Source organism: Mugil cephalus, chromosome 10, assembly GCF_022458985.1.
Source record: "Mugil cephalus isolate CIBA_MC_2020 chromosome 10, CIBA_Mcephalus_1.1, whole genome shotgun sequence".
Taxonomy (NCBI): Eukaryota; Metazoa; Chordata; class Actinopteri; order Mugiliformes; family Mugilidae; genus Mugil; species Mugil cephalus.
The window spans coordinates 9,814,487-9,841,325 of NC_061779.1; the positions used below are offsets into that span (position 1 = coordinate 9,814,487).

At 42.7% G+C, this 26,839-nt stretch overlaps 1 protein-coding gene across 1 annotated transcript; it reads left to right on the forward strand.

Annotated features, from left to right (window-relative positions):
• The first annotated feature begins 1,697 nt into the window (after positions 1 to 1,697).
• Positions 1,698 to 22,563, forward strand: pamr1b (peptidase domain containing associated with muscle regeneration 1b). The gene is made up of 14 exons (XM_047597138.1): positions 1,698 to 2,038; positions 8,482 to 8,658; positions 9,611 to 9,736; positions 11,173 to 11,287; positions 13,370 to 13,587; positions 14,265 to 14,372; positions 16,798 to 16,968; positions 17,125 to 17,316; positions 17,480 to 18,400; positions 18,486 to 18,662; positions 19,227 to 19,293; positions 19,468 to 19,697; positions 21,127 to 21,485; positions 21,570 to 22,563. The coding sequence occupies exons 1-14, from the start codon at positions 1,879 to 1,881 to the stop codon at positions 22,149 to 22,151; spliced, it is 3,603 nt and encodes a 1,200-aa protein (XP_047453094.1). The 5' UTR covers positions 1,698 to 1,878; the 3' UTR covers positions 22,152 to 22,563.
• The last annotated feature ends 4,276 nt before the right edge of the window (positions 22,564 to 26,839 follow it).

Here is a 26,839-nt window from a genome sequence, read left to right on the forward strand (position 1 = left end):
CACTATCCACATGAACCTGAAAGCCTTGTGTTTCACATAATAAACTATTAGGCATCTGGACAAACAGAAGAGAGGTGGTGAAAGGTGGCTAGAGAGTGAAGCCGGCAAGGAGTATTTCTTTTTCCCTCCCTTTTCCCCTGATTTTGCTTTTTTCCATTCCTATCCTGCTGTTTTCATTCTTTTTTTCTTCTCGAACGCCCTTGATTTCAGCCTGTTTTTCAGTTTCCCTATGAAACGCACAACACAGACTGCAGCAGTCGCCTTTCCGCGGCCTAAAATCACGCTGTTTTGAGGAAACCGCCAGGGATATTTGATTCTCCTGCTCGGAATCGTTTGATCTGTATTCCCCGTTAGCGCTCGCATGCAGCGCGGAGCCCCAGTGGGCAAAGAACAACAAATGAATTAAGTCCAGCGTTGCATGCTGCGCAAATGAAGCACACCCGGGAGATCATGCAGAACAACAGGCACTCTAACCTAAAAGCAATTGTGCAACTGTGTTTTGACTGCCTTCCCGTGGTTTCCTTCGAATTTGGAAGCAGGTGTGTGGTTTGGCGTATCGAAATGAACCTCCTCACCACATGATGGACAAAATATTTAAATCTGTTCTGAAATATGAAGCCTGGCTGAAAAGTAGCTTAACCCAAGAACACCTAGTTCACTTCATTTTTAACTCATTTTTATGTTTTGTATATGATTTTAAATAAAAGACTGAGCTATAATGTAGACAATATAATCAGCCACAACATTAAAACCACTGACAGGACACAATGTTCAGCTGGGAAACCTTTGAACTTAGCATTCGTGTGAACGTTGCTTAGACATGTACCACCAACGTAGATCAGACCAGGCACCCACACCCCATAGCAATGATGCTCCTTGATTGCAGCAGACACCCCCAGCAGGATGCAGCCTGACACAGACACACACACACACACACACACACACACACACACACACACACACACACACACACACAAATGAACAACTCAAAAAAACACGAAAAACAGCACCAGGTGTTGACCTGGCGTCCAAATTCCATCCGAATCCCAAACTGATCAAGTATTTGTGGCATGCACTGGAGCAAACCTGATCCACAGGCCCCTCACCTCAACCTAAAGGACCCAAAGGGCTTCGCAACAACGTCCCAAAGGACCCTGTCCTTTCTCCGATGAGTCAGAGCTGTTTTGGGGGCACGAGGGAGATCTGCACAGTACGAGGCATTAGGTGGTTCTAATGTTGTGGCCGATCGATGTATTGAGAGCATATTGGAATTTTCAAACGAACCACAAAGTGGAACTGTTCCTATAATCTTCCTTTAATTACTGACTGAATTCCATTGTGGTCTACACACAGCTGCTGTTTTCACATTTGCTCGGTGTGAACTTGAATAAAGCTGAAGACTGACCTCAAGATTTTTTGAAGATGAACACATCAGCAGTGAAGCCGGCCCAAATTCTGCCACCGCACCATTGATCTCGACTGTGGCAGAACATAAACTGGCTGTCACGTGCTTCCCTTCAATCAGCGTGCGTGCGTGCGCGCGCACATGCCTGCGCGCGGGTGTGAGACCATAATGAGTTAAGCATAAAGCGCTGCTCCTCATTCACCAGCAGTGACGTCGTCCCCTTGAGTGGAGCGAGGGGAGTTTTTAGGAGACCACTGCAAGTGGAACTCCTTGCGAGGCTGGGCTGTAACCTGAAGCCATGAAGCCAAAGAGAAGTGAGAGAGAAACTGAGGCAGGACGAAAGTGAGACAGAAAAAGAGAGCGAGGGAGAGAGAGAGAGAGAGAAATGGACGAAGGGGGAGGGAAGGATTGAAGGACAGAAGGAAGGTGATGTCAGCTGAGTTCAGAAAGTAAACAGAGTTCCAGACTGCAGCATGCTGTCTGCGGGACGGGGTCTGCAGCTGGGGCAAGCCCACAGGGGCACCCGCACAATCCCCTGGACAAGCACCTTTATCTCTGGGAAGGTGGGCTGGCTCCTCTTCATTTCCCTCTTTATCTTCATCTCCTTGCCCCGAGGGACAGCGTGGCCCTACGGTAAGACAGTTGCGACCACTTTACACTTAATGCTCTTCTTTTTCTCTCTCTTCCTATCTCTGTGTTTGGCACAGCGTCACAGTTCTTTGTTCTCAAAGAGCTGGCATCAGCACTCTCCAGCCATCCCTTCTCTCCTTCTAAGAGCGCGACAGCGCTCGGCTTGTAAAACAAGACTCGCAGAGAGACGCAGTGATGCAAAATCCTTTTTTTTTTTGTTTTTAAACAGAGCCAGCAAAGAGAAACACCACCACGAGTTTGTGTAATCTTCGTCTTTACAACTCTTGTTATGAAATACAGAGAGGGGCTTGTCTTGTGTGGGTTTGTTTACAGACTCCATCCGTTCAGTTGTCTCCATAAATCTTTTCCACTCCGTGCAGTTTTCTTTTTCTTTTGTGGAATAGAACTACTATTGTTTCCTTTTATTTCTTTCTTTATTTTTTTGTTTGTTTCTAAATTAAAATGAGCTAAACAACAGCTGGATGTTGCCACACATTCCCTCGAGCCGGGGACCTTGGCACACATCCCCCTTTTGTGCTCAAACCTCCCTTTAAGTATTAAAGTGAGCGAGTTCGTCATCTCTGTTTACCCTGGGTGACCGCTTGAACTGCAGCAGGAAGACATGAGTCACATCTGAGCCTATCACGCTGGCTGCCGTGGTAATGTGTACATCACACACCGTATCCAAGGCTCCTCACCAAATCTCTGTCAGGTTGCTCCTCTCCCAGGTGCCATGCGGTAAAATGATACCTTTCGATTTGAAATGCTGGTTAATGTGGCAGGGGAGGAGGGCAGCCCGTGGTGATTAAGAGAGAGATGTCTCTGGGAGATTTTGTGTCGTTGCCAGCTGAGTCACGCTCAGCACGGCTTGTTTCATAATGACATACGTTAAAGTAATGAGAGGTGCTTTGCACTGAGCGGAGCAAGTGCTTTGCATGCAAATCCTATCTGTGTGGACTGTTAGCACATGCATGTGCGTCTGTGTTTATGGCCTTCCACATCCATTTGTGCGTGTTTTTGTGGCAGGCTTCCTGTTTTGGATCTCCCACATACCTGACTCTACTGACACACTGGCCTCTCGGCATGTATAGCTAAGGCCCACAGGGAACTTTTTTTATTTTTTTATAGCTTCTGGATGGTGAAAGTTAAGGCTTTTTCAGATCTTTTTCAGATCAGAGAGAAAAATCTTGGCACAGGTTGCAGGCTTTAGTTACAAGACAAGGAAAAAAAATAAAATAAAAAAAACGCCTCCGATTTAGGAAAAACTGAGTTACATTTCAGGTTCAAGCTTAGGAGCTAAATGTCAAAAACAAATGTGCGCTCCTCAGGCTCCTGTTTTACCTACGTGTGCAGCATTGTGTGTGCATACCATTTCACCACAATGGATAACAGAGTGATGGAGTATTTCATTGGGTTTGTGGTTTCCTATTGGAGGGAGGACCACTGGGATCGGGATACGTTCAGACACTTGATGACCACAGTTACCCCCCTCCGGAGTTTCCCTGTTCCATGACGGCTAAATCACCCTGACCTCAAAATACCAGACAGCTGTTGAGAGCAGTAGGCAAAAAGAATTGTGCGCTCGCACATACAGTGCATGCACGCCGCACGCAGTCACAGCTGCTATAAAAACAACAATTCTTTCCATGATTCACGAGCACCAAAAAAGCTCAATTCTGTCAGAAGGAAACTATTTATTCAGTTGTGTACAAATTCTGTAAGTTTGTTGTTTGCGTCGGGGAAACTTAATCGTGGACAGAAACAACTTATGATGACGTGATGAGCATTACGCAACGTTAGATGCTGCAAAGGTTAGAAACAAGATGATCTTTTTCGTAATTTAGGTAAAGCTGAATGTTTGCGGTTTCTATTTGTTTATCTCAGCGCAAAGATTGAAACAGACAGTGACCTGCTGGGACATCCAAAGTCTTCAACGTCTTGTTTGTGTTTTCGGTGCAAACTGCAGTTTCTGTGTAGGACAATGTTTTGGCTGGCTGTGCTGTGGCTTCTGATAACTGCTGACAGCAACTTCCTATTTACTGTACAAGTCTGAGAGTGAAGAAAGTTCAATATGTATTACATAACAGTGGTGACAGAGCCATGACATTGTAAAGTGTTTTTTTTCCCAGGCATGTCGAACTCATCCCCCCACTGGAATCCTTTCTACATTGTATGTAGTTGTTCACCCTACTTTAGAGTTTAAATCATTTCTGCATAATGGTCGAGTGAAGCAATACATAGTTCAAGCTGATAAGTTGGAACTTCTGAGCAGTAAGCAAGAATAGGGCCAATCTAGACAATTATTGGCTTAAATGTCATGGTACCGCACCCAGTAGCATAACATTGCACATAAACACATAATTGGAGTTTAATTCTACTTCATTATTAATGTGAACTGAGGTGAAGGTCGACGTTGTGCAATCACAGAAAACAGAAATGCGGATCTTGGGTTTTTATTCTTAGCTCACTTCAGAGGACGTTGCTGTGCAGTTTTGGAGAAGGTCTGGACTCTTGAGTAACTTACATGGTCAAATTGAGCACCAACAGCATATTAATCCAACATATTGTTATCTGTACAGGATGCATTTTTAGAATGAAGAAGAAAACTAAACATCTACGTCTTGTCCTTGGAAGAGGTCTAAATTTTTTTAAGCTCTTCTGCAGTTCAACGGGCATTAAAGTCAAACACAAAGTCAGAAGACCCTTGAGAAATTCTGCCCGTGATGATAACGATGTCAGCCTGTGGATCCATACCAACCGTGTGCAACTGTGACCTGCTTGCTAATAACCCTAGCCTGTAAAGATTCTGGCAGCGCCCTGTGACACGATAGGCAACAATGCATCTGTCGTTTTGTCTCTATCTCCTTTCCTTTCTGCGGCTTCTTGAAAATGCACATTCAGAACATATAACGGAGCTCCACATCTGGAATGGAAAATCCACTTGCATAAGATGAGGGCATTCAAATAACCAGCATGAATATATTCACGCTTGGCTTCAAAATTTAACTGGAAGAAAAAGCATAACGTCTTCTCCAGAAGACAGTGTTTACATCTGGGAAATATGCAGATAACATCACACATGCTGAATTTACATGACTGCTAGACAACTGCAAGGCACAACAGAGGAGCAAACTTTGTTATTAGGTAAAATTCTTCCCAATTATAGTACCACTCTGACAACTATCAACACTTCCAGTTTGTGATTAAGTACATGTTACCTGGAGGCACAGAAGCAAAACCACAGCCTTTGGTTAAATTACATGGGTCTTAACATGTTCGTGCAATATCGTTGTTTTATCCAGTGTCTGTATTTGCATAAAACACTTAAATACAAGATTGTGTTAGAATAGATGATAGCCGACAGCTTGAACACACGGGGTAAACACACAAACTCGATTGTAGGCCCTTGTGAAACCTTGTACATGTGCAGATCCACACCTGCTCAGACTTTCCTAAACTGCCGTAACGACCTGCATGAAATTGTTACTGTTCAGTCTATAGGTACTTGCAGGTGTTGACCTGGAAGCCCAGCAGATGTATTTTTACAAGGCAGTAAGCTCATTGTTGAAATGGGTTAAAACCGAAGTCTCTGCGCTGCGAGCCAAAGCACGGTTATGTAAAAAGCAATCCTTGGTTGCTAAAGAAGACGAATCACAGCGATAATAAAGATGCATTCCAGCATGTGTCCAGCTCTGGGGGAGACACCTCAGAGTCATGCTTCAGAGAGTAACATAACAGCCTTATCAACAGGGCAGTTCAGCAAACTGAATCCAGTTACAGTGTATAAACACTGAAAATCCTGCTGCCTGCTGGTTTGTTTACCTCAAAGAAAACAGCTTATGGAAATGTGGAAACCAATCCTATCATAAATGCATGCACTTACTTTGATGTCACTGGACTGTGTGAGGTGAGGCAGGAGAAGAGCCTCCAGTCACGCTTAAGGAAATAAAGATGTATTTTGTCCTTGTGCGAGCCTAAGCACAGAGATAACTGTAGGATATTGTTTCTACGTTGAAGGACGAGGCACACGGCAGTGATCCATGTAATGACATTACCAGGGCACCTCATAAAATCTTTTGACTCCTGTATACTGTATTTATGTCCAATAAATCAAGTTTCACAGTCTCTCTGCTTCCTCAGCAAAGAGGCAGAAAAGCTGATCAGAACAGGTCTGTGGTGTCAGCATCTCTTAATCCCCATGTGACGAGCGTTATCTTGTAGTAATAGCTGTTGCAATGCCAGCGTTTTGAATACCAGCTAATGAAATTGTCCAGTAACGGTTGACAGCAACCAGATTCTCACGTTTGACAATTTCCATCCTCAAGTCATTTGGGTCATACTGTAAACACAATATGAGATATTGTTGTTTGAAATGTAGTTGTAGTAACAAGTCTAGAAGGACTACACCTGTATTATATCACCAATACAAACCATAGGAACTCTGATTATTACCTGGAAGGGCAACTGTTACTGATGTGCTAGCAATTAACAATAGGTTAGCTTAACGTTTTGTGCACCTACTTCACCTGGCAATTTCACAATTACCTGAAGTTTTTATACCTCCTTAAACTTAACGTGAATAATACATTAATACATTTCTGGCACATCAGATAGGTTTTCATGTCCAACAATTCCCCTGAGTCAACGCTACTTCCCGGCTAATACAGCGGCTAATTTAGCATAACGCACGGCAGTCTCTCACTAAACTCTGATTCAGACTCAAGTTTAGTTTGGTAACATCATGCCCAAAGAGCTGGGTAACAACAGTCATTATGTTATGTGTGGTTAAGGCTGATGCTAGTTTAGTTCAGCAAAGGAAAAAAGCATCCAATAATAAAAAAAATTAAATTAAAAAACTCTGCCTTTATTGCCATGTATAAATCCATCAGGAACTCTTTTAAAATCATTAACTGCACATTCTGTTTTGAAAAGAGTTTAAAGAAACATCAGAGTTTCTGTTGAGAATCTAATAAAATAATTTTTACTTGCCACGGATGAGTTTTTTTTTAACTGCTGTCATAACGCTTTACTCTTGGAATTGTGCACAACCATTTCTTCCTGTCTCAACACACAACTCTCTAAACATGGACCATGCCACGGATGTTTGTGGTTCTTGCACTTGGTCAAAAGAAAATCCACAAAAATGACAGCCTGAAGAGAAAGTATGAGCTTCTCTTTCTCTTCTTTTCTTTTTTTTTTTTTTGTCTCAGGGAGCTTAACAGAAAAAGACAATGCAAGAATGTCTACTTTTGTTCCAAAACAGAGTTGAGCGGCTGCAAGTTTACATTCGCCCACAGAATTGGACGTGGTCTCTGTCCTGAAATCACGTGTTAGCCTTGGAGAGAGCCTATGTTGTTATCGTCTGTCTGAACATGCTTTTAAGTTACATATTCAAATCCTGAGCCAATGTCAGCAAGACATGAACTGACCCCAGATACAGACAGGAATCAGCAGTCAAGCTACCTTAAAAGTTCTATGAAGCACAAACTCCCTTGAGACCGACCTGGTGCCAGCGTGTGTTTGTATGTTCTACCTTACCTCTTAATAGCTGAAGAGAAAGCCAGACTACACCTGGACTGTTTCGCAATTTATGATATCATTAGTGTGGAGAGGCAGTAAGGGACGTCTCACAGCATTCCAAGACATCTGTGCTTCTCCTCTCTAGTTGGCCGTCAACCATCGAGAGATTAATCACTCGTAGCTGTTATTTCTGCATGTCAAAGCACATGTGAATTTGTCAACGTTTTAGATTCCTCGTTCCACAAAACCCATATTAACAAACAGAGAGAGTGTACAGCTGCAAATATTGGGAGTGCATTGGCTGATGGTAATGTGAGTGATCGCGGCGATGGGACGGGGCACAAAATGTTGCGCCGAGATTTTGCCAAGTTTAAAGTGCAGCTTCTGTTAGTTCTCCATCCACATCTGCCACAAAAGAATTTCCACTTGTCTGCTTCGGCTTTTAAATCCACTGTTACATAACCGTGACCACTCAAGGCTCAACGGTCTTTGAATCATCGGTTTCCAGTCCAATTAAACATCTTATTTATTGGGTAAAAAACCTTACAAAAGAAGACGACCAGTGTTCTGTGATTAATGATTTAATTCTGACTGTGCCGTTATGGCATGTTGTCTGATGTAACAACACACAGAGGAGGTAAACTGCAGAGAGTCTTTGCAGTTTCCTAAAATGGGGCTTGCGGCCATATGGAGGGCAGTGGAAATAACCAGAGAGGCAGAGGCACTGCAGAGTGCAGAGCAACAGCTCGGATAAACACACCAGAATCCTTCCACTGCTAGCGTTTTTCCACCAGTCCAACCGATGCATATTTTCTCCATGTTCGGCTCGTCTTCGTATTTACTCTCGCCCACCTACGATGGTGACATAAACACATTATCCCAGTTGTGTTGCAGGGCTGTCGATCTTGATGCATCATCTTCTCTAGATTACAGGTACTTGTACAATCACTGTCCCGGTCCAGAATGGAACGTTATGTGCAGAGGCTGCTGCGAGTATGACGTGATCCGCTGCAGGTGCCCCATCCAGGGGACTCCGGTGGGCTATGCAGTACCCTGCTGCCGCAACGCCATCAACGAGTGTGATCCCTGCATCATCCATCCAGGTACAACCACTGTAAATGTGGATATAATGAGATCAACAACATAAGCATTGATCATGATGTTTTGATGTACGCCTCTCTTGATTCAGCCTTGATTAGCCACCACATTGTTTGTGCAAGGCCAAGGGCCATTTATCAGCTGCACAGCTGGCCTATTATAAACAGTGTGACGGAAAGACTGAAAATAACTTCTGTATTTGTATCTGGTCTTATTTGTTTCCAGGCCAACTTCGCATTGGCTGCCTCTCTTGACGTACTGGCAGAATTGCTTTTCAATTGGCAGGGCACAGGAGTGAATGATCACACTTGGAACTTTGCTTTGTGAATGAAATAGAAGTAAAAACTGTGCGTGTGTTTATATTTTGAGATAAGTGCATCATCGTTCGTGAGGCCACGTGCAGCGCATCAGAACACAATCAGCTTGGGATTTCTGAATGCACAAACTGTGGTCCACGCATCCGACCTCTTGTTTTTGTCATTCTATTCTGCTGCATGCCATTCCCCTATAGCATCTCATGTTTTCTTCACAGCTTGAATGTGCTCACTTGTTGCTTTATGAGGTAAAAAAAACAGCTGTTCAGGATTAAATGAATGCCTGCCTGTACATCACGTTTTATTGTGTTCTTACAGTGAAAAATGCTCTCCAACTTCTGTGTATGATCATAAATCTCTATGTTTACATTTGTTGTTGAAATTCGTACCTTCACACAGGTCAGATGTTGGTCTTCCTATCCCCCAGGGGACATAGCAGCCCCTTTAAGTGAAAATCCATCCTCCCAGGAAACCACCTTTCCACTCCGCGAGGCAGCAATATGTCCTTGCATTCTGTTGTAGCTTAATGAGTAAAACAGGACTGATGCAAAGGAAACATTTGTTCGAAACTTTTTGATGCAGATTTTGATGTAACTAATGAAATCCTTCGTATGCTGTCCTCATTTTCTGATTTTTCGTCAAGGTTGCAGTATATTCGAGAACTGTAAGCGCTGTAACAATGGTACATGGGGCCCCAGGGACGACTTCTTCATCAACGGCAAATTCTGCGCCGAGTGTCGGCCCGGCTGGTCTGGTGGAGACTGCATGAGTGAGTAGATTTGTTCTCCCGAGCAGCAGAACCTACCTAATCTCTCCGCTGTAAATTATTTGCTTTTCCACACATCCAGTAAATACCATGTATGTATGTTCTTTTCTTCCACGCTGATTTATCTTCATCTGGGACATCTGTGCCAACTTGGAACCGTGCCACATGCCTTAGAGATTTTCCACGAGAAGCTCAATGACAACAATCATGATTCCCATAAAAACTATTTAATATGTACCATTTGGACACAGACCCAAGCCTTTAAATGCAAATTTCCTACCGGGGGGAAACAACAAGCATACATTTAATTAAAAGCAGAATCCTGGAAAGGCTGCTGAAAGGCTTCAGTCTCCCCTGAATGTATGCCGTTTATGTTCCTTTATGTTGTTGTTGTTGTGCATAACAGGGCTTTGAAACTTTGGGAAACCTAACTGCAATTACTGCTGGTTTGAATGGTAACCGCCGAAACTGAATGCTGAAAATAATTAAGCCTCCTGTGGTGTTTTTGTTCTGCAGTATGTGTGGATCTCACCCAGCCACAGCATTGTTGTTCTTTTTTTTTTCTTTTTTTCAATAATACCAGCATGATAATCTATGCAGAAATATTAAACAGATGTTGACTTCATCCGAATTGCATGACAACGAACAGTAAGCCTTAACCTCCTGAGACCCAAGTTTTTTATTTGGTATGCATTTTTAATATCTTCAAGGTATTTGGGATTAGTCTGACCTAAGACCTAAAAACTAAGCATTATCTACGAACAGGAAGTAGTAGTTGTTGATGTGCTCTTATGTGGACACTGGGATTATTTCATTATATAAGTTATAAAGAAGTGAGCGATTAGTGGCAAACTATAAAACTGTTTATTTTAATACCTGAACATGGCCGTGCAATGACAGAATTGCAAACCATGAAGTGCCAAAGTCCTCAAACCAGTACTTGCTAATCAGCCAAAATTGCTAATTTGTTAAATTTGCGCATCATGTCAAACTGCAATCGTTAACCTTTGCTACCACTAGATGGCAGACTAAAACGTCCACCAATGAGGACCATGGGTTTTACTATTGTTTAATAGCAAATGTACTCTACAGTTTTTTTGTTTTGTTTTGTTTTGGGTTTTTTTTGCACTTGCGACATGTACAGTAAACTGTGCCCCTGTTTCCTTTCCTTTCTGTCCCTGAAATATAACAGCGTTGCACCATTTGCTCTTGTGTGTGTTTCACACTTGTGTGTGTTTACTTGTTTTCTTCCTACACTCCCCACACGATTTATTACCCGCACATGTAAAATAATTAATTGCATAATTGTCCTTGTTTTTAATTTTATTTTGCGCTAATATTGGAAACAGATCCTAGTAATCTGGGTTATAATGAGCTCTGATTGCAGTCGTAACTCGGTTCCAAAATGCTTCCCAAAACGTGATAACTGTGTCTTTCAGAGTGTGGGGGAGTGATCCGTAAGAGGCAAGGCCACCTGGTGCTGGAGAGCTACCCCAACAATGCAAGGTGTGAGTGGACCATACAGGTGGACAGGCCATTTACCATAGAACTCAGGTAAGATCATAAGCTCTTTCTGTGGCAAAGAATTAAGAATTAAGAATTAAAAAACAGACATAGGACTGATTTGCTTGGAAGACCCCCGAGTTGTAAACACGAGTATAGCGTAGGCTAAAAGGTATTAGATTTCTAGGATTTAATGACAAACCAAAGCAAAAGATTACTTGCAATTAGGCAAAATGTCCTTTCTGTAGTTGGGATATTTCAGCTCCGACCAGACTGGCAGGCAGACCTAGATTCCCATTCCAAGAGTGACTCCACTGCCACTTAAAGACTCGACGGCAACACATTTTAAGTGACCTAGTTGTGCCTGTTTGAAGCTTATGAATATAGAAAAAACACACTGTGTCAATAAAGTTCAGGCCGTTACATTTTCATGAGGCTCTGAAGCTTCGGCTGTTGGGTTCTTCGTTGTCCATCTGCAGTAGTTATTAATGACTGGCCTACTTGAGTCGAATCTCCTCTCTGTTGAGTTACTATTGCAACATCTATGCTGTGATCTGATAGCTAGTTACAGCAGGGTTTGAAAACCATAGCACTCTTTTTTTATTTTTTCTTTCAGGGAAGTTATTACCCTTCAGTCCTGTGATCATTTTCTATTTCTGTAATTTTCTCCATTACTCATGCTGCATTTTACTGGAAAGTGTTTTTGTGAGGTTTTGGTGGAACAACCTCTTCATACAGCTAGATTCAGGCTGAACGCTGAATTATGACATTAATGAGAATGTTTCCCAGCTACATATAGTTAGCCAAATCACTCTACGAGGCTAGAGGTCCGTGCAGGTACGACAAACGTCAGACTTTTATGTTCTAAGCTCGGGACATAAATCTAACAGAAGCCCTTTAACGTAACCCTATTGCTGTCCTCAGAGACAGGCTAATGGAAACCTACACATTGGTGATTAGGGAATTACTGGCAGGGTTTTTCCAATACCTCTCTCATCTTTATGGTGCAACTATGGTGGCTTGCAGTAAATCACATCACGGGCAGCATAGTTACTGAATTACAACTGGCATTAATTCTCGGGAGCTGCTGCAGGTTATTGGGCATCACTGTGTATCTCATTAGTCCGAGCTTCCCCAGCCTGAAGGGCCTGCGGATAGAGGATAAAATTAAAACGTCTGAGAGACCACCAGTGTCTTCAGTAAAGTTCGTAAGTTCTTCATGTCTGATCCGATGTTACGTCTAGGAGATTACATCTGACACAACTGAAAATGGGGAATGTTTTTCACACAATTGAATCAAATCCATCTTTGTTATGCAGTCGCTTATAATGATGATCTAAACAGGCCCGTAGCCACTCCTTCTAGACTGTTTTGGAAATTAAGTAATACCTTGAAATCCTACACAGGTCCAGCTCTACTATTTGTTTTGGAACTAACGTTGTGCAATCAGCGGGTTTATTCAGAAATCTTAGATGTGTTTTATGGATGTTTGAAAGCCGTTGGTCTGAAATAGCTACATGTTTATTTAGACTGGGTTTGGTAGTGCTGTTTATTAGCAGTACTTACTGCCAATTCCACCAGCGTAATGGCGTCTATATGTGCACTTTAACTGTTTAACGGGCCCATAATGAGTCTTAACGATATATCACCTACTAAATAAAGTAAAAAAAAGCAGTTCATTCGTCTTGCCTAATGATACACATCTGTTTCGGCGTCTTTGTTTTGTTGTTGCTAATAAGTGTCATAGGGGTTACGGCTTAATCTCACTACGCACTATTACATTTTAGCTTGTGTAATGTGCCGCAAGGATATATGACGGTTTTATTTGTCTATACTTATCTTAGTTGTGGCCTAAATACATCATAACTAAACACACGCTATTTGTTTGCTGGCTAAAGATTTTAAGGGTCATTGCAGCGCTGACAGGTGGTGTGATGCTGCCAGGTAACATTATGAGTCCTCATAATGCAGGAAAACACAACTACAATAAAACCTTTTTTGGCTTTAATGCAACATCATAAAATATGAAACTATGTGAACATGTTCAGCATTGAATTGTTCATTTTTACAGCTTTTTCTTTTGGGTGTGGAAAAGCTTCTTGTGAAAAAGACCTTTTTTCTTTTAACGTTCAGGTTTATGATGCTGAGTCTGGAGTTTCACCATTCCTGTCACTACGACTACGTCGAGGTCCGAGACGGAGACAGTATCAACTCTCGCGTCATCGGCAGATTCTGTGGGAACAGCAGGCCTGCTCCGGTGCAGAGCTCCGGCAACAGTTTGCACATTCTCTTTGTCTCGGACGGTTACAAGAATTTTGATGGATTCTTCGCCACTTTCCAGGAAAACTCGGGTATGCAGTCAAACAGGAAAAACAAACTTCTCCTGATACAAATAAGCATTTCAGTTTACCTCTATTCACCCTTATCTTAACTATTGCCCAAGATTATGATGTACCCATAAACCTAAAATCCGGTCTTACCTCCAAGCCAGTGAACTGCAGTGTTTCCTCGTTTTATGCGCAGTAAATAAAAAGTCATTTATAAAGTCTTACTCAATGAATAAAGGCAGTCTTTGGAGTCGTGGTCCACAACAAATGCAAACAAGAAAGAAGTTTCCATGGTAGTCAGGGTCCAGTGCATAGTAAAAAGCCTTTAATAGTGCATGACATGTTTCAGTAAAAGCCTCCATCAGCCCCTTAGCGGAGCATTGAGGACCAAAAATGTCCTCACTTTCCATAAATGTCCTCATTCTCACTCAGGTCTAAAACTCAAGGGCGCACACATATACACATACCTTACCAGCCGCTGAGCCAGGTCTAGTAAAAGTAAAGAGAGGCTATTGTGCAGGTATGCCCACAGGCGTTTTAAGAAATGAAAACAAAAATGACTTTTTGTGATTTCAGCTCGAAACAAAAATCTATTAATGCAGAGGACAACAGCTCCTTTTGGCACACAGGCTACTTAGTAACACTACTGTTAGTTAAAGTAATTTTGTCTGCACTAATGCCGAACACCTTTATGTTTGCAGCTTGCAGCTCCTCCCCCTGCCTGCATGACGGGACTTGCATCCTGGACAGTTCTTACACTTACCACTGCGCCTGTCTGGCTGGCTACACAGGCCAGAGGTGTGAAAATGGTAAGTCTGCAACATTGACCCACAGCATTATGATGGTAGTAAGTTTGATATTGTAGGTTTTTAAGAAAATATGAAAGTGTTGACATAAAAAAAAAGACTAGACTTGGTCTTTGATTTTATTCTTTAATTCATCCAAAAGGGAAATTGCTCGGTCCCAGTAGCTCAGTTGCACATAAAACAAAGTAAAAGATATTTACAAAAATATATATATACTTTAAAAAAAAAGTACAAATCTCCAAGAAATAGAAAAAGAATATACACAATGATAGTGTAAAAATTGAGTTACCTGTAACAGAAAGGTGAGTTGTTGTCCGGCTGGATTGAGATGTCATTCACATGGAATTATAAACCGGTCGAGTCTCTCATGAACGACTCAAATGTTCCATCTCAGGAGGCATCAAAAATACATGTGTCTTATCGTTCTGACGCTTATGAAATCCTCCAAATATTTTCTTACGTTTCATGTGAAATGAGCCACACCTAGCTCCAGCATCGTCGATCGTGAAGTAAGGCCTTGTTTGTGTTGCTGCTGCCCGGAGGCGAGCGGTGATTCACGGTCACAAGGGAGAAGCTTGAAGAAGTCTGGACTGAATACAGGCCAGCTGCCTTTTCCCTCAGTGCTCGGCCCTATCTGAGGTTTTCAAGGAATGTAAAAGAATCCAAATGACCACTTAGAAAAACAATGCTTGTATGGAATTAAGCAGCATCAGTAAAGGAAGTTAGTGGACCTTAAATCTGTAAATATGTGGCATACCGCTCAAAAGATCCTTTTATTTACATTTGTCTAGACCCCTACATATGTTTTTGTACCCAATACACCTCCTCCTCCTCCTCCTCCTCCTCCTCATCCTCCTCCTCCTCCTCCTCCTTTAAGATCCTGCAAAAAACAGACTTCCTGAAGTCTTACTTTTTTTCTTATGGCCCCTTTTTTTTCACAGCTAAATTCAGGTCTATAAAACTAATAGTGAAACAATTCAACTCCTATAACAAGAGCCAGGCAGGTTTTCCATACGAGGAGACACCCATAAAACAAGGCAGTAATCCCGCTCCACACAGCGCACATTCATATGCATTCCCACAAGGAATCCTCAGCTGTTAATATTAAAGGAAAAACAACTGGAATCATTTCTCACATTTTGCAGGAGGAGCGTGTAGCCTGCGTTTCTGCGCCCGAAGTCAGACAAAGAATCTTGAGCGCGGACCTGGCAACGAGGCAGCATTTTATGTCGCCAGTAATTAACATGTCGTCTGCCGTAAGCTAAAACGCATACCATATGAGAGAATGTGACACATTATCACAGAGACTCATCTCAGGAAATCAGTTTTTCTCCCCTCTGTCTGGCAGACTTTAATCTCTTCTTGAGGTGAATTTGTTTTGGAGCGCAGCGTTGGACATATTTTCCAGGATTAATGGAAGGAATGATGATTTACTCACTATATTACGTTATTCAAACGATGTTATCATTCCGATCTAATGACGCCAGATTTGTTTCATTACGCCCCTTGGCGTGGCCCGGCGAGAACGATCGATCACTTAGCAAAAAAGCAACAATGTCTAAAGCGTCTTCAAGTGCTTCATTTTTTAAATACTTGCGCAGAAGAGGTCAAGTACAGTTTATTTGTCCTCTTTCTGTTGGCCGGCAACGTTCTCACTTCAGACCCTTTGGGGCTGAAGGTTAGAAATGCCGTCAGGGAGATTATAGGGAGGGTTCCTTGGTTCAGAGCTATAAAACCACAGACATGGATCTTATCCCACTTAAAGTCAACAGCATATAAAATCTCCGTAGAGATCAGCTGTAATCGGATGACAACTGGAGTGCATGTGTGTGTTCCGTGGGTGGTGCAGGGCCTCGCCGCAAACATTTGTCTGCACACTTGCCTCCGAGCTCGAAATAGATGTGTTTTCCAACTAAACTGCAGGTCACAAAACGCACCGCACATTCCCCCATTTATCACGTGGGTAGTTTTATTTTGCAGCAGGATGTAAAATTGCGGCGTCCCACACACACACACACACCACCACCAATCTCTACGGCCCCACTTTATAAAATCCACTTTAAAAACAATGGAAAATAAAGCTCTTTTACTGCGTCTATTTCTTCCTCATTTACAAGCCGTGTGTGAAAGTCTTTACCACGACGGGTGAAATGATTCGTTAACTCAAGCTTCTGAGGCTGCTACCGTTTTGAGTCCCTCGGCTTTTGCTTGTGGACGACCTGTCTGAGCGAGAGGGCAATGGACTCACCGGAGGGCTGTTTGTGTGGTCTTTTACAGCACGGAGGTGCAATGAACTCGTTTCTGCGGCATGCTAGGGATGCTGCCTTAATCCTCTTTCCACCGTAATTTCAATGATTACTTGAGTAAAAGGAAAAAAAAAAAGAATGCAGCATGTGTCCGTAAATAAACTACCTGTGTTTCTGCTCAGTGGTGGGATGCCGCAGGCCTCCAGTGCCCACGCACGGATCTACAGAGGGTCTTTTCCACCATTCTGGCGCACGCATCACTTTCCGCTGTGACCCCGGGTTTGAGCTGCGGGGGCTTCGTACTGCCATCTGCCTACGCGATGGTACCTGGAGTGCCCCTGCCCCAGACTGTGGTAAGATAATAATCTGAATGGTTTTTTAGGACGTGGGGAAGTCATATAGACAGGATGTGCAGCGCTTCGCCGTCTCTTAATGCTCTCTGACTCAGGGATGATGGAAAAAGGTGGATTTTCAGCTTCTAAACGCCAGATTTTCTTTCCTGTGTTCAGTGCCAGTGGAAAGAGTGTGTGCTCTGCCACCTAAGCCAACACACGGGGACCACTTCTTGGTTTACGGACCCAACGATGTCCTGATTGCGCTACAGTACCTGTGCCACCAACCGTATGAACTCACCGGGGTCTCTCAGAGAACCTGCCTCCCTAACAACACCTGGAGTGGGAGCCCTCCGGTTTGCACCAAAGGTCAGACAAAATAAGAATGGAGACAAAATGGATGCTTTTATTTAATTTTATTTACAGATAACAGTTCAGAGGAACTAGAGCAATTCAGCATAATGAGGCAATTTGAGCAAAGCCAGTCGGCTTCTAAAAGATAATCCTTTTTATGTCCTTTTTTTTCCCACAGTGAACAACACACTTACTGAAGCAGAAAAAGACAAAGTAAAAGAGACTGAAATCATCAAAGAAATAGATATATACACTGACAAAGATATCAGTAAGGAAGTAGATATATACACTGACAAAGATGTCAGTAAGGAAGTAGATATATACACTGACAAAGATATCAATAAAACAAAAGGGGAAGAGGAAGGGAACACAACTGGAGAAAATGAAAGTGTCGGAGAGAAAGGTACAAACTCTGGGCAGGACAATACAACAGCTGTTGATGGAGAAGATAAAGACAATGGGACAATTCCAGAGAAAACTGCAGCTGAAGGTGGGAATGAATCAAAGCCAGAGGAAAAACACACTGAGTCAGAACAACCGGCTGGGGGCACAAAAGATAAAGTCGACAGCACCGATAACAGCTTGAACACAGTTGAAAAGAAAGAGCCGGAGTTGCCGAAGCCACCCGAGAAAAAAGAGGGCAGCCCAGACACACATCTGGAGACAGGAAAGACAGACAAAACAGCTGTGATAAAAGACAAAGGACAAGAGGAGAAGGAAAGAAAAGAGGAGCAGGTCAACGGGAAAAAAGATCCGGATAAAGTCGGCCCCAATGACACCAAGCTGAGGACGGTCATATCTGAGGGGGAAAACACAGTGGAGATATTTGAGGTGGAAATGACAAAGAACAACACGGTCCCGCACGATAACAAGCCCACAAAGGAAGAAAACAACACCATCGGGTCTCCAGCGCCAGGGAGAACCGTGCTCACTCGGGTCAACGTCACGCAGTACACTGTGTACAGAGCAGGCGTGGAACCAAAGAAGGAGAAGGACGAGGCAGAGGAGGACCCTGTTGAGAAAACAAAGGAAGAGACGGAGAGGACGAGGGAGGAGAAAGAAAAGGAAAAGGAGAGGGAAGTCAATCAAAGCGTCGCTGGTAAGAGACTTCTTAAAAAAACATAAAAAATAAATATCCACTTTTCCTTCACGCTCACCCCCACTGTGTGTTTCCCCTCACGCAGATACAAGCTGCCCGCCTCTGCCTCGCCTCTACCACGGCTACCACCAGGCGGTGCCAGGGCTGGAGTCTGAAACGGTGGAGTTTATGTGTAACCACTCTTACGCTCTCAGTGGGGACGCCCGACGTACCTGCCAGCCAGATGGCACCTGGAGCGGAAAACAACCCCTCTGTGTCCGAGGTATCATCATCTCATATATATATATATATATATATATATATATATAGGTGTCAATGAGTAGTAAACAAAGAGATGGTAGTGTATTTATCACTTTGTGCCAGACCATTGATATAACTGTAATGGCCAGTTTCTAAAATGCTGAATACACACAAAGACGAAGCATTAGTGAATAAAGGATTCAGGGAGTAAAATGATCCATCAAGTCCAGAGCCAGTGCATATTAATGACTTCTTAATGGATTTTAGCCTGAATGCTCTGAAGCTCTGTGTGAGATAAGTGGTAGACTTATCCACATCTTTCTTTCTTTCTTTCTTTCTTTCTTTCTTTCTTTCTTTCTTTCTTTCTTTCTTTCTTTCTTATTTATTGATGTTTCTTTTTTTCACATTAATTAGCTATACAATATTAAGATATTCTCTAATATACAGCTTAAGATTTCGACTAATCCCTCCATTATTATTTCTTTCAATACCGCATTCATGTCTCTTTGTTAAAATAAAACTACAGGCAACTGGACTTTATTGTGTCGCATTTGTTATAAATCTGCGTTCACGTCTTTATTTTCAGCGTGTCGTGAGCCCAAAGTGTCAGAGCTGGTTAAGCAAAGAATTTTGCCACCTCAGATACCATCCAGGTATGTTTAACAATGCCTTATTTTTATATGAAAAACATTATTATCAGCATAAGACGTCCTTATTGTAGGTAAAGTCTATCCTGTTGTGCTTTTTCAAAGCTAACGATGATTAAAAGTGATAACTCTCAGGTCATACTCTTATTCAAATTCATCAGCTTCTTCTCTTCTCCTCAGAAAGACACCTGTTCACAAGCTCTACTCCTCTACGTGGAGCCAACAGCTCCAGTCCAGCGGCCCCACTAAAGCCCCCCCGACGCTTTCCCAGCTGGCCCCTGGTTTCCACCACCTTTACACGCATATAGAGTATGAGTGTGCGTCCCAGTTCTACCACCACTCCGGCAGTTCTCGTCGTACCTGCTTGAAGACGGGGAAATGGAGCGGGCGCCACGTCTCTTGTTCACCAGGTGAGGGCAGCAGAGGACTACTACTGTACGTACCGACCTCAGGACCTCACAACACAGAGCAAAGGCACTGGCAAAGCTTTTAAAAAATATATATATATTTATTAGTTTTTACAGCTAATTAACAATTAAGAATGCAAAACAATTTATGTAAAAAACATATAATCTAGTATCAGGACACTCTGGGGAACCCATGGAGCATGACTGCACAGACTCCAAATAATTCAAATAGGGTTCCCAAACTTTATAAAAATGGATCTGGCTTTGTCTTTAGTGTACACGTAAGATATTCTAGCGGCAATAAACCAAACAACACTCGATTGCCAGCCTTTCACACTTAGTTCCTTTTCACTGTTCCAAAAGCACAATACAACTGTTAATTGTACACGCTTGGTTGGAAGACCTAAAACAAGAGACACGAGTTAAACGAGTTAAACAAGAGTTAATCTCCACTTTCATACCCAGTATCTTTTTTTTTATTTCTATCAACACATTAGACCTGTATCTTTGCAGCTCATGACATGAAAAAAAAAAAAACAGTGAGTTAGAGTACCAATTTAACGACTTTGGTAGGACTGCAAACTAAAATGAATTCAGCATCCACGTGCAGGCACAACATTATTATGTGGTCACTCAGTCTATCTAATGACATCCAACAATGTCTCATATGCAGCAGCACTTCCTAAAAAATGCAATCACTGCCTGACAAGGTATTGCTGACACTGAGAAATCTTTATCACCCATGAGACACGCACTCATAATAACGCGAGGAGCACCTGGTGCGTGGATTCAATACGAGCATGCTAAACTGAATCAACTGTTTTTCTCCATTTTATTTCAAATCGATGTTAGAGCCGTTCTTTATTACCAATTGGGGCTTCCTTCTCTGTGGGATGTAATATCTGTAAACATCACCGCAAAGGACGGGCCTCTATGGGCAGCCTGCCTCGATATCAGCCTGTTCAGCGTTTAGTAACAGGTGCACACACTGTCAACAAACAGACATTCAGATTTTGTAAAGTGCTAAATGTGGTATTGTGAGGCAAAGAAGCTAAAGCAGCTTGGTAAGTATATTTTTTTTCTATTTAACAACAGGTTTTATTTCTCCACATGTGAGCAGCAAGACATGCAAGAACGAGACACTTTGTAGGGACTAGAAATACACAATAGATACAAAAAATTTTGCTATGAATGTTCGAAACTTCCCAGTCCATATATGGAGGATGTAAACTTAAAATTTGTCTTTGCTCCATTCATCTTTCAGGGACTCACATTTCACATGCTTGTGTGGCCTTTGAGTGTTTTATATGCTGCTCCACATGCCACTACTTTGCATACAGTTTGTAAATACTCTGCAATCTGATTTTTTTTTCCCCCTGCCCTCCCCTTGATCACGGTCTCACCTCTCATCCTGTCACCTCCTCTTTGGCAGTGTGTGGGAAGCATCCCACCTTTGACCCAGAGAGGCCAGAAGAGGCTCACTGGCCTTGGCTGGCAGCCATCTACCGCCGCTCCGCCAAGGGTACAGAGACCAAGGTGACCAAGGCAGACAGCCAGCATGGGTCCCTGAAGAAGGATGGCGGAGCAGGAGCTGGCAACCACAATCAGGCTTCCGACTGGCAACTGGTCTGCAGCGGGGCTCTGGTTAACCAGAGGAGCCTTGTGGTTGCGGCTCACTGTGTGACCGAGTTGGGTAAAGTGTACCCTCTGAATACAGCCTCGGTTAAAGTGGTGGTGGGGAAGCGTTACCGCGATGACCTCAGAGAAAGTAAAGGTCTTCAACACCTGAGGGTAAGCGAGTGGATGCCTTGCTTTCTAATGATATGTTTTAGCCAATGTTGCAGAATGAGTTTCTAAGTCTCTTTCCTCTTCAAGGCGGCCTCCATTGTTGTTCATCCAAACTACGACCCCAACATTCTCGACTCTGACATCGCCGTGATCAAGTTGCTGGACAAAGCGAGGATCGGGGAGAAAGTCTTGCCCCTCTGCTTGTCGGAAAACCAAGAAGAAGACGTGAGCAGCAGTCAAGGGCTTGTGACGGGCTGGTCCCCGCTTCCCGATTCAAGTTTGGGGCCCGACGAGAAGGCGAGGGTCGGGCTGGTTCGCCTCGCTGATGTGGTCCCGTGTGAGCATCAGTACGCCCGAAACGGTGTCCCCGTCAGTGTTACAGACAATATGCTCTGCGCGAGCCAAAAACCTGACTATGGCTCGTCTAACATATGCCCCTCTGACACTGGGGGAATCCTTGTCCTCCCTGCCCTCTCCGAGAACCAAGCCGACAACAACCAGAAGCCATCTTCCAGCGTTACACAGAAGCAAGGGGAGGGCAAAGGGCTGTGGAGACTCCTGGGACTTGTGAGCTTTGGCTATGACCAAGGGGAGTGTGATCCTGACCTCTACACAGTCTACACACGTGTAGCCAACTTCAAAGACTGGATTGAGAGCAATATGAAATAATAAAAAAAAACTTACAGTCCTCTCTGTAATCTTCATCCGCGTATTCATTCTGTCAGATTTTTTTATTTTATTTTTTATTTGTCATATGCACAAGGGCATTTTCTTACTAAATACGGAAGCAACACTGGACAACACAGTGCTCTTACTGAAGGTGGTGCTAACACATCAGATGTGCTGAGCATCAGTCTTTTCATCTGAAGACTTCAGCGTTCAGGTTACAGACTTGAAGATGACCAGAAAACCAAATCAGCCGAGCATCGGGCTGAAGACGGTTCGGATTGTACTCATTGTTATGTATATATGCTGTAATGTACTGTATTATTATATCAATTGGTATGGCTCAAGAGATGTACATATTGTATTAAAATGACAAAAAAATGTTTTTAATTAAAGGAAATGTGGGTGCGGTAAAGCTCGTCAGGCTGTGACTGTTTCTTCTTCGCAATGTTAATGTTGTTACGTGTGGCATGCGTCAAGATATACTCCACTGACTGGGTGCAAAATGAAACCACTAGATTGAGATGAAAAGAAACACCTCATAGTTGCTCTGTGAAGCACGTGGTGAGTTTCGCGATGTGAAGCAAATGTATCCAGGTCAGAGGAGCACCACTTTCTCAGCCGTAATCAGAGCATGTTATTCACAGATCAACTGCCTCTTCTCCGCTCAAATTAAATCAATTAGTTCCATTCTGACATTCCTCCATTATTCAGAGCTGCGTTTACTTATAGATGGGGACTCGCACCTTATATCGACTTCCAAACGGGCTGCAATAAAACTACTATTAGTATTCTGCAGCAGTTCCAGTGCATTTTTAGGAACCGTGACAATGAGAGTGGTAAAATCTGGCAAACATGATGAAACCAAAGAAAATGCAAACGATATTAGAGGGGAGGATGTTATTGAGTCTGCAGGCCTCAGGCAGGAACTTCCAACATTCATTTTCACCTTCCAAAATGGTATTGCTTTGTCTGTGTATTCCTTTTATTATCACTATTGAAAAAGCACCCCACCATTAAACAACTCATTAAAAACTGGAATTAAACGCTACAACCCCCCCCCCCCCTCCGTTCCCATCAGAGTAACACCAACTATAAAAGACTTCCAGGCTTTCTGTCACCCATTTGCTAAAGTTAAAAAAAAAAAAAAAAAGCAGCTTAGTGTAGTCCCATGTTTCCCAGAGGACAGTCCTATCCACTCCGGCTGGGAGACTTGTCTGTTCACAGGCCCTAGTTAGCTCACAGGGCATCATCAATAGAGACACGGGCAACCATAAGCTGACTGGCCTGGGAACAGAGGTGTAACCCTCGAGTAAAGTGCCGGGATAATGATGAGAAAACGCTATCATGAGAAGATAGTCAACGCTGGAGAGGTGGCGGGGCAAAATACTTAACACTGGACTTACTCAAAATGTTTAGGTTTCTGTCCAGTTTCCCAGTTAGACCGGTGGGCCCTCTTTGTTCTCGGTGGGAGGAGAAGAACCCTTTGAGCTGAAATACTTTGGCACGAAGGATTCAGACGCACATTGTACATTAGCGCCCTGTCTGATGTAATTACACTGCACTACTTCTCAATTTTGCGTGCATTCAAATGACAGTCAAGTTTTATTCTGTGCATTCCTGATAGTTGCTTGTAGGTTTGCCCAATGTGTCTCTCATAAGTCTTGTTCCAGTATTGCCTCCATTAGCAAACATTCCTAAGTACATTCTTTGCAGTGCATTAACATGCTGTCCATTGTAAGTGTGTAGCTCTGTAGCACATGTGTTTAAAATATGGATGTGTGTTTAAGGCTTGCTGCCCAAATATTATTCCCATCATGACTTTCCACGCTAACCTTAGAACCATTCATGCCCTAGAGCGTTGGCAAACAGTATGTTCGAGTGTAGCACACGATGTATGTGCAATTTATATGTAGAGAGAACCTACGCAGAGCAGGTTATTATTCAGTCATTACCTGCCATAGCCATGTAAAATGAGACTGCCATTCATGCATTGCACCCTGAAAATAGCACTGAATAAATACAGAGCACACACACGCTTTGAACACGCGTAGCAATTTTGCTGCGCCGATGTAAAGCTCCAGCTGTGGATTCATCCATAAGCTAAGCCTGTGCTTGAACTGCACACCCAGAAATGGGAATATGATTTATTGCGTCTGTCATAAAATCTGGTCTCTGCTACTGAACAGAGAACAGAGAGGAGCTGCAAAGAAGAAGCCAAATGGAGATGGTATGAATGAAATAGACGGGAGGAAATGTGATTCATTTCTTTGCACGGCTCCTTTGTTTCGGGGCCCGTGGCGCACTCATGATGTAACTGTGTACCATTCACCGGCACCGAAGCCAATCTTTCAAACATACAAGGCTTAGTACACAGTTCAATACATGCATTAACCTCTTCCTCTAAGGAAACCTCCACAACTCCCAAGGAGTATTTCTCAACACTTTACAGATTTATTGTCCTTGGACATCCTTGTTTCTCGGTTCTCTGATTGTGTCTCACTACTGGCCCAGAATCTTGTGTGTGGGTCCGTTGCAAACAGTAGCTTTGCATAAACGTGTCTTCTCTAACAGATGATTAAAATGTGCATTTAAAACAATGCTGTTTTTTTTTTTTTTTAAATGAAACGGTCGGACATCACTCTTCATTTCCTGGGTCCTACAGGATGTACAGTATATTGTCTGAACAGTTACAGAGACAGCTACAGCCCATGTCATTGCACTCAATTGGTTATGTTCATGTAATGTTTTTATTTCACATGTTTTAGAAGGATCCTTCTCAGTTACCAAGAGCAACTACCTTCTATCACAGCCAACATTTCATGTGGTGTACCACAAGGTTCAATTTTGGGCCCATTTATATTGTCCATCTAGATACTTCCCCTTAGCTCAGACACTGTGACCCAATACGCCTAGCTGCCTGCTTTAGATTGACTTAATGTACCGTGTTACGGGTGAAGAATTAGCTGCTTCCTAAAACCTGGAGGAAATTGGTCCCAGGTGATTGTCAATTTCACCTGAGCCAAAGGATTCGTTTACAGAGCTCGAGGCAAAGGCAAAGAGTGCCGAACTTTACTGATTACACTATGTGAACAAATGTTACGTATTCACCCTGTGTTCAGCCTTCACTATGTGGTTATACAATAATGAATACCCATCATCACCAAACACAATTATACGCAAATACTGAATGATTTATTCATTTTAATTGATAGAGGGATGTTCTGGTTTTCTGATCATACAACTGTCTACTTGTCTGTAAGGCTGCATCTAAATGAAACAATACTGTCTATAGTACTGTTCCTAATGGGTGTGTCTGGCACTTAGGTCGCATTCCTTTTTTTATTATTTTTTGTTTCCGTGTTGCGCATTGTGACAGTTTTACATTAAGTCTAGTTCAACTTTGCTCAGAAACTTGAATATGAATATCCTATTTGTATCAGATATTGCATACATTATCCTTATCCTAAATTATGCTATTTCATAATCATAGATTTTAGACAGATGTAGCACATCATAGCAAGACAATGGAGCATGAAAAGGTCAAAGATACAGTGTAAAAATGAATGATGGGTCCTAACCCATTGCAAATATAAATCCATTTTAATTTCCATTTCATAAAATTCACAATTTATAAAGGACATGCCATGTTTTGCCCAATATTAGTAATTTTTCCGTGTTCCTTTGAACTTCACTTAAGAACTGGTTTACAAGGAACCAGCAAGCAGTGTAAAACACTTGGAAAACTCTGAGTAAAAATGTAGGTAGTGGATAGTTAGAATCCAAAACCGACACCAGAGCTCCCGAAACTAACAACTACCATCTTCCTATGCAGTGGTAGTAGAATATCTGAGCATATCATCTGTTCTTTTCAGAGCACACAACTCGTAATATGTGTAAAGAAGTGTTGTTTTGGACACGCTTAGCTCACAAGAAGGAATCTCTCAATTTCCAAATAATGGCTCAAAATATCCCACAAACTGAGGTGGTCTGTAACTGCTCAGAAAAACAGACTTCAACCACCAAGGTTTCATGCGAGGCTCCAAAATATCCAAACAGAAACAAAACAATGGGGATGAAAGAATTCAGGCAAGCTCAAACACACACAAGGGAAACAGACAAGCTGTGGAAAACCAGAGATAACAGAGAACATTGTCGAGCCAATCCAAATCAAAGTATGTAATGAATCCGTGGTTTATGTAACGGGGGAATCTAATTGCACAAGTGGTTGCTGGTGTCGAGGGAGGTGGGAGAGCAGGCACGGTGGGAGGCTGAAGTTGTATACAGACGCAAAGATTGAACGAATGCATGTCAGAAACGTAAAAAAACTCAGGCGACAATTCCACATTTTTAGTCCCCTACCAACATTTCCCTTTGCTTCTCAATCATAGTTCCTTGGGTTCGGAGATACATCCTGATTTCTTATTATTAGTTTTCTGATGCCACCAGGTCATTGTTTTTAATCCTGAGTCTGTCTGATACTGAATCTAGAACCTGGGCAGTCAGCATGTCTGGCTGAGTATAATATTTATTTCCTTTGTCCTTTTCATACTTACAATTATAGCGTTTACTTTCTCCTGTTCCTCTTGGCAAAGCCACAAATAGAATCAGAAAAGACTAATTAGTGCTGCCCACACAAATGCCTTTCTGTATCCCAGCCAGTGCGCTGCTTGGATACATACAGAAACACT

Coding starts and splice junctions, on each gene's coding strand:
- pamr1b (XM_047597138.1), top strand. CDS start 1,879: ATGCTGTCTGCGGGACGGGGTCTGCAGCTGGGGCAAGCCCACAGGGGC. Junction 18,663..19,226: donor ACAACCCCTCTGTGTCCGAG/GTATCATCATCT, acceptor CTTTATTTTCAG/CGTGTCGTGAGCCCAAAGTG. Junction 21,486..21,569: donor AAGGTCTTCAACACCTGAGG/GTAAGCGAGTGG, acceptor TTCCTCTTCAAG/GCGGCCTCCATTGTTGTTCA.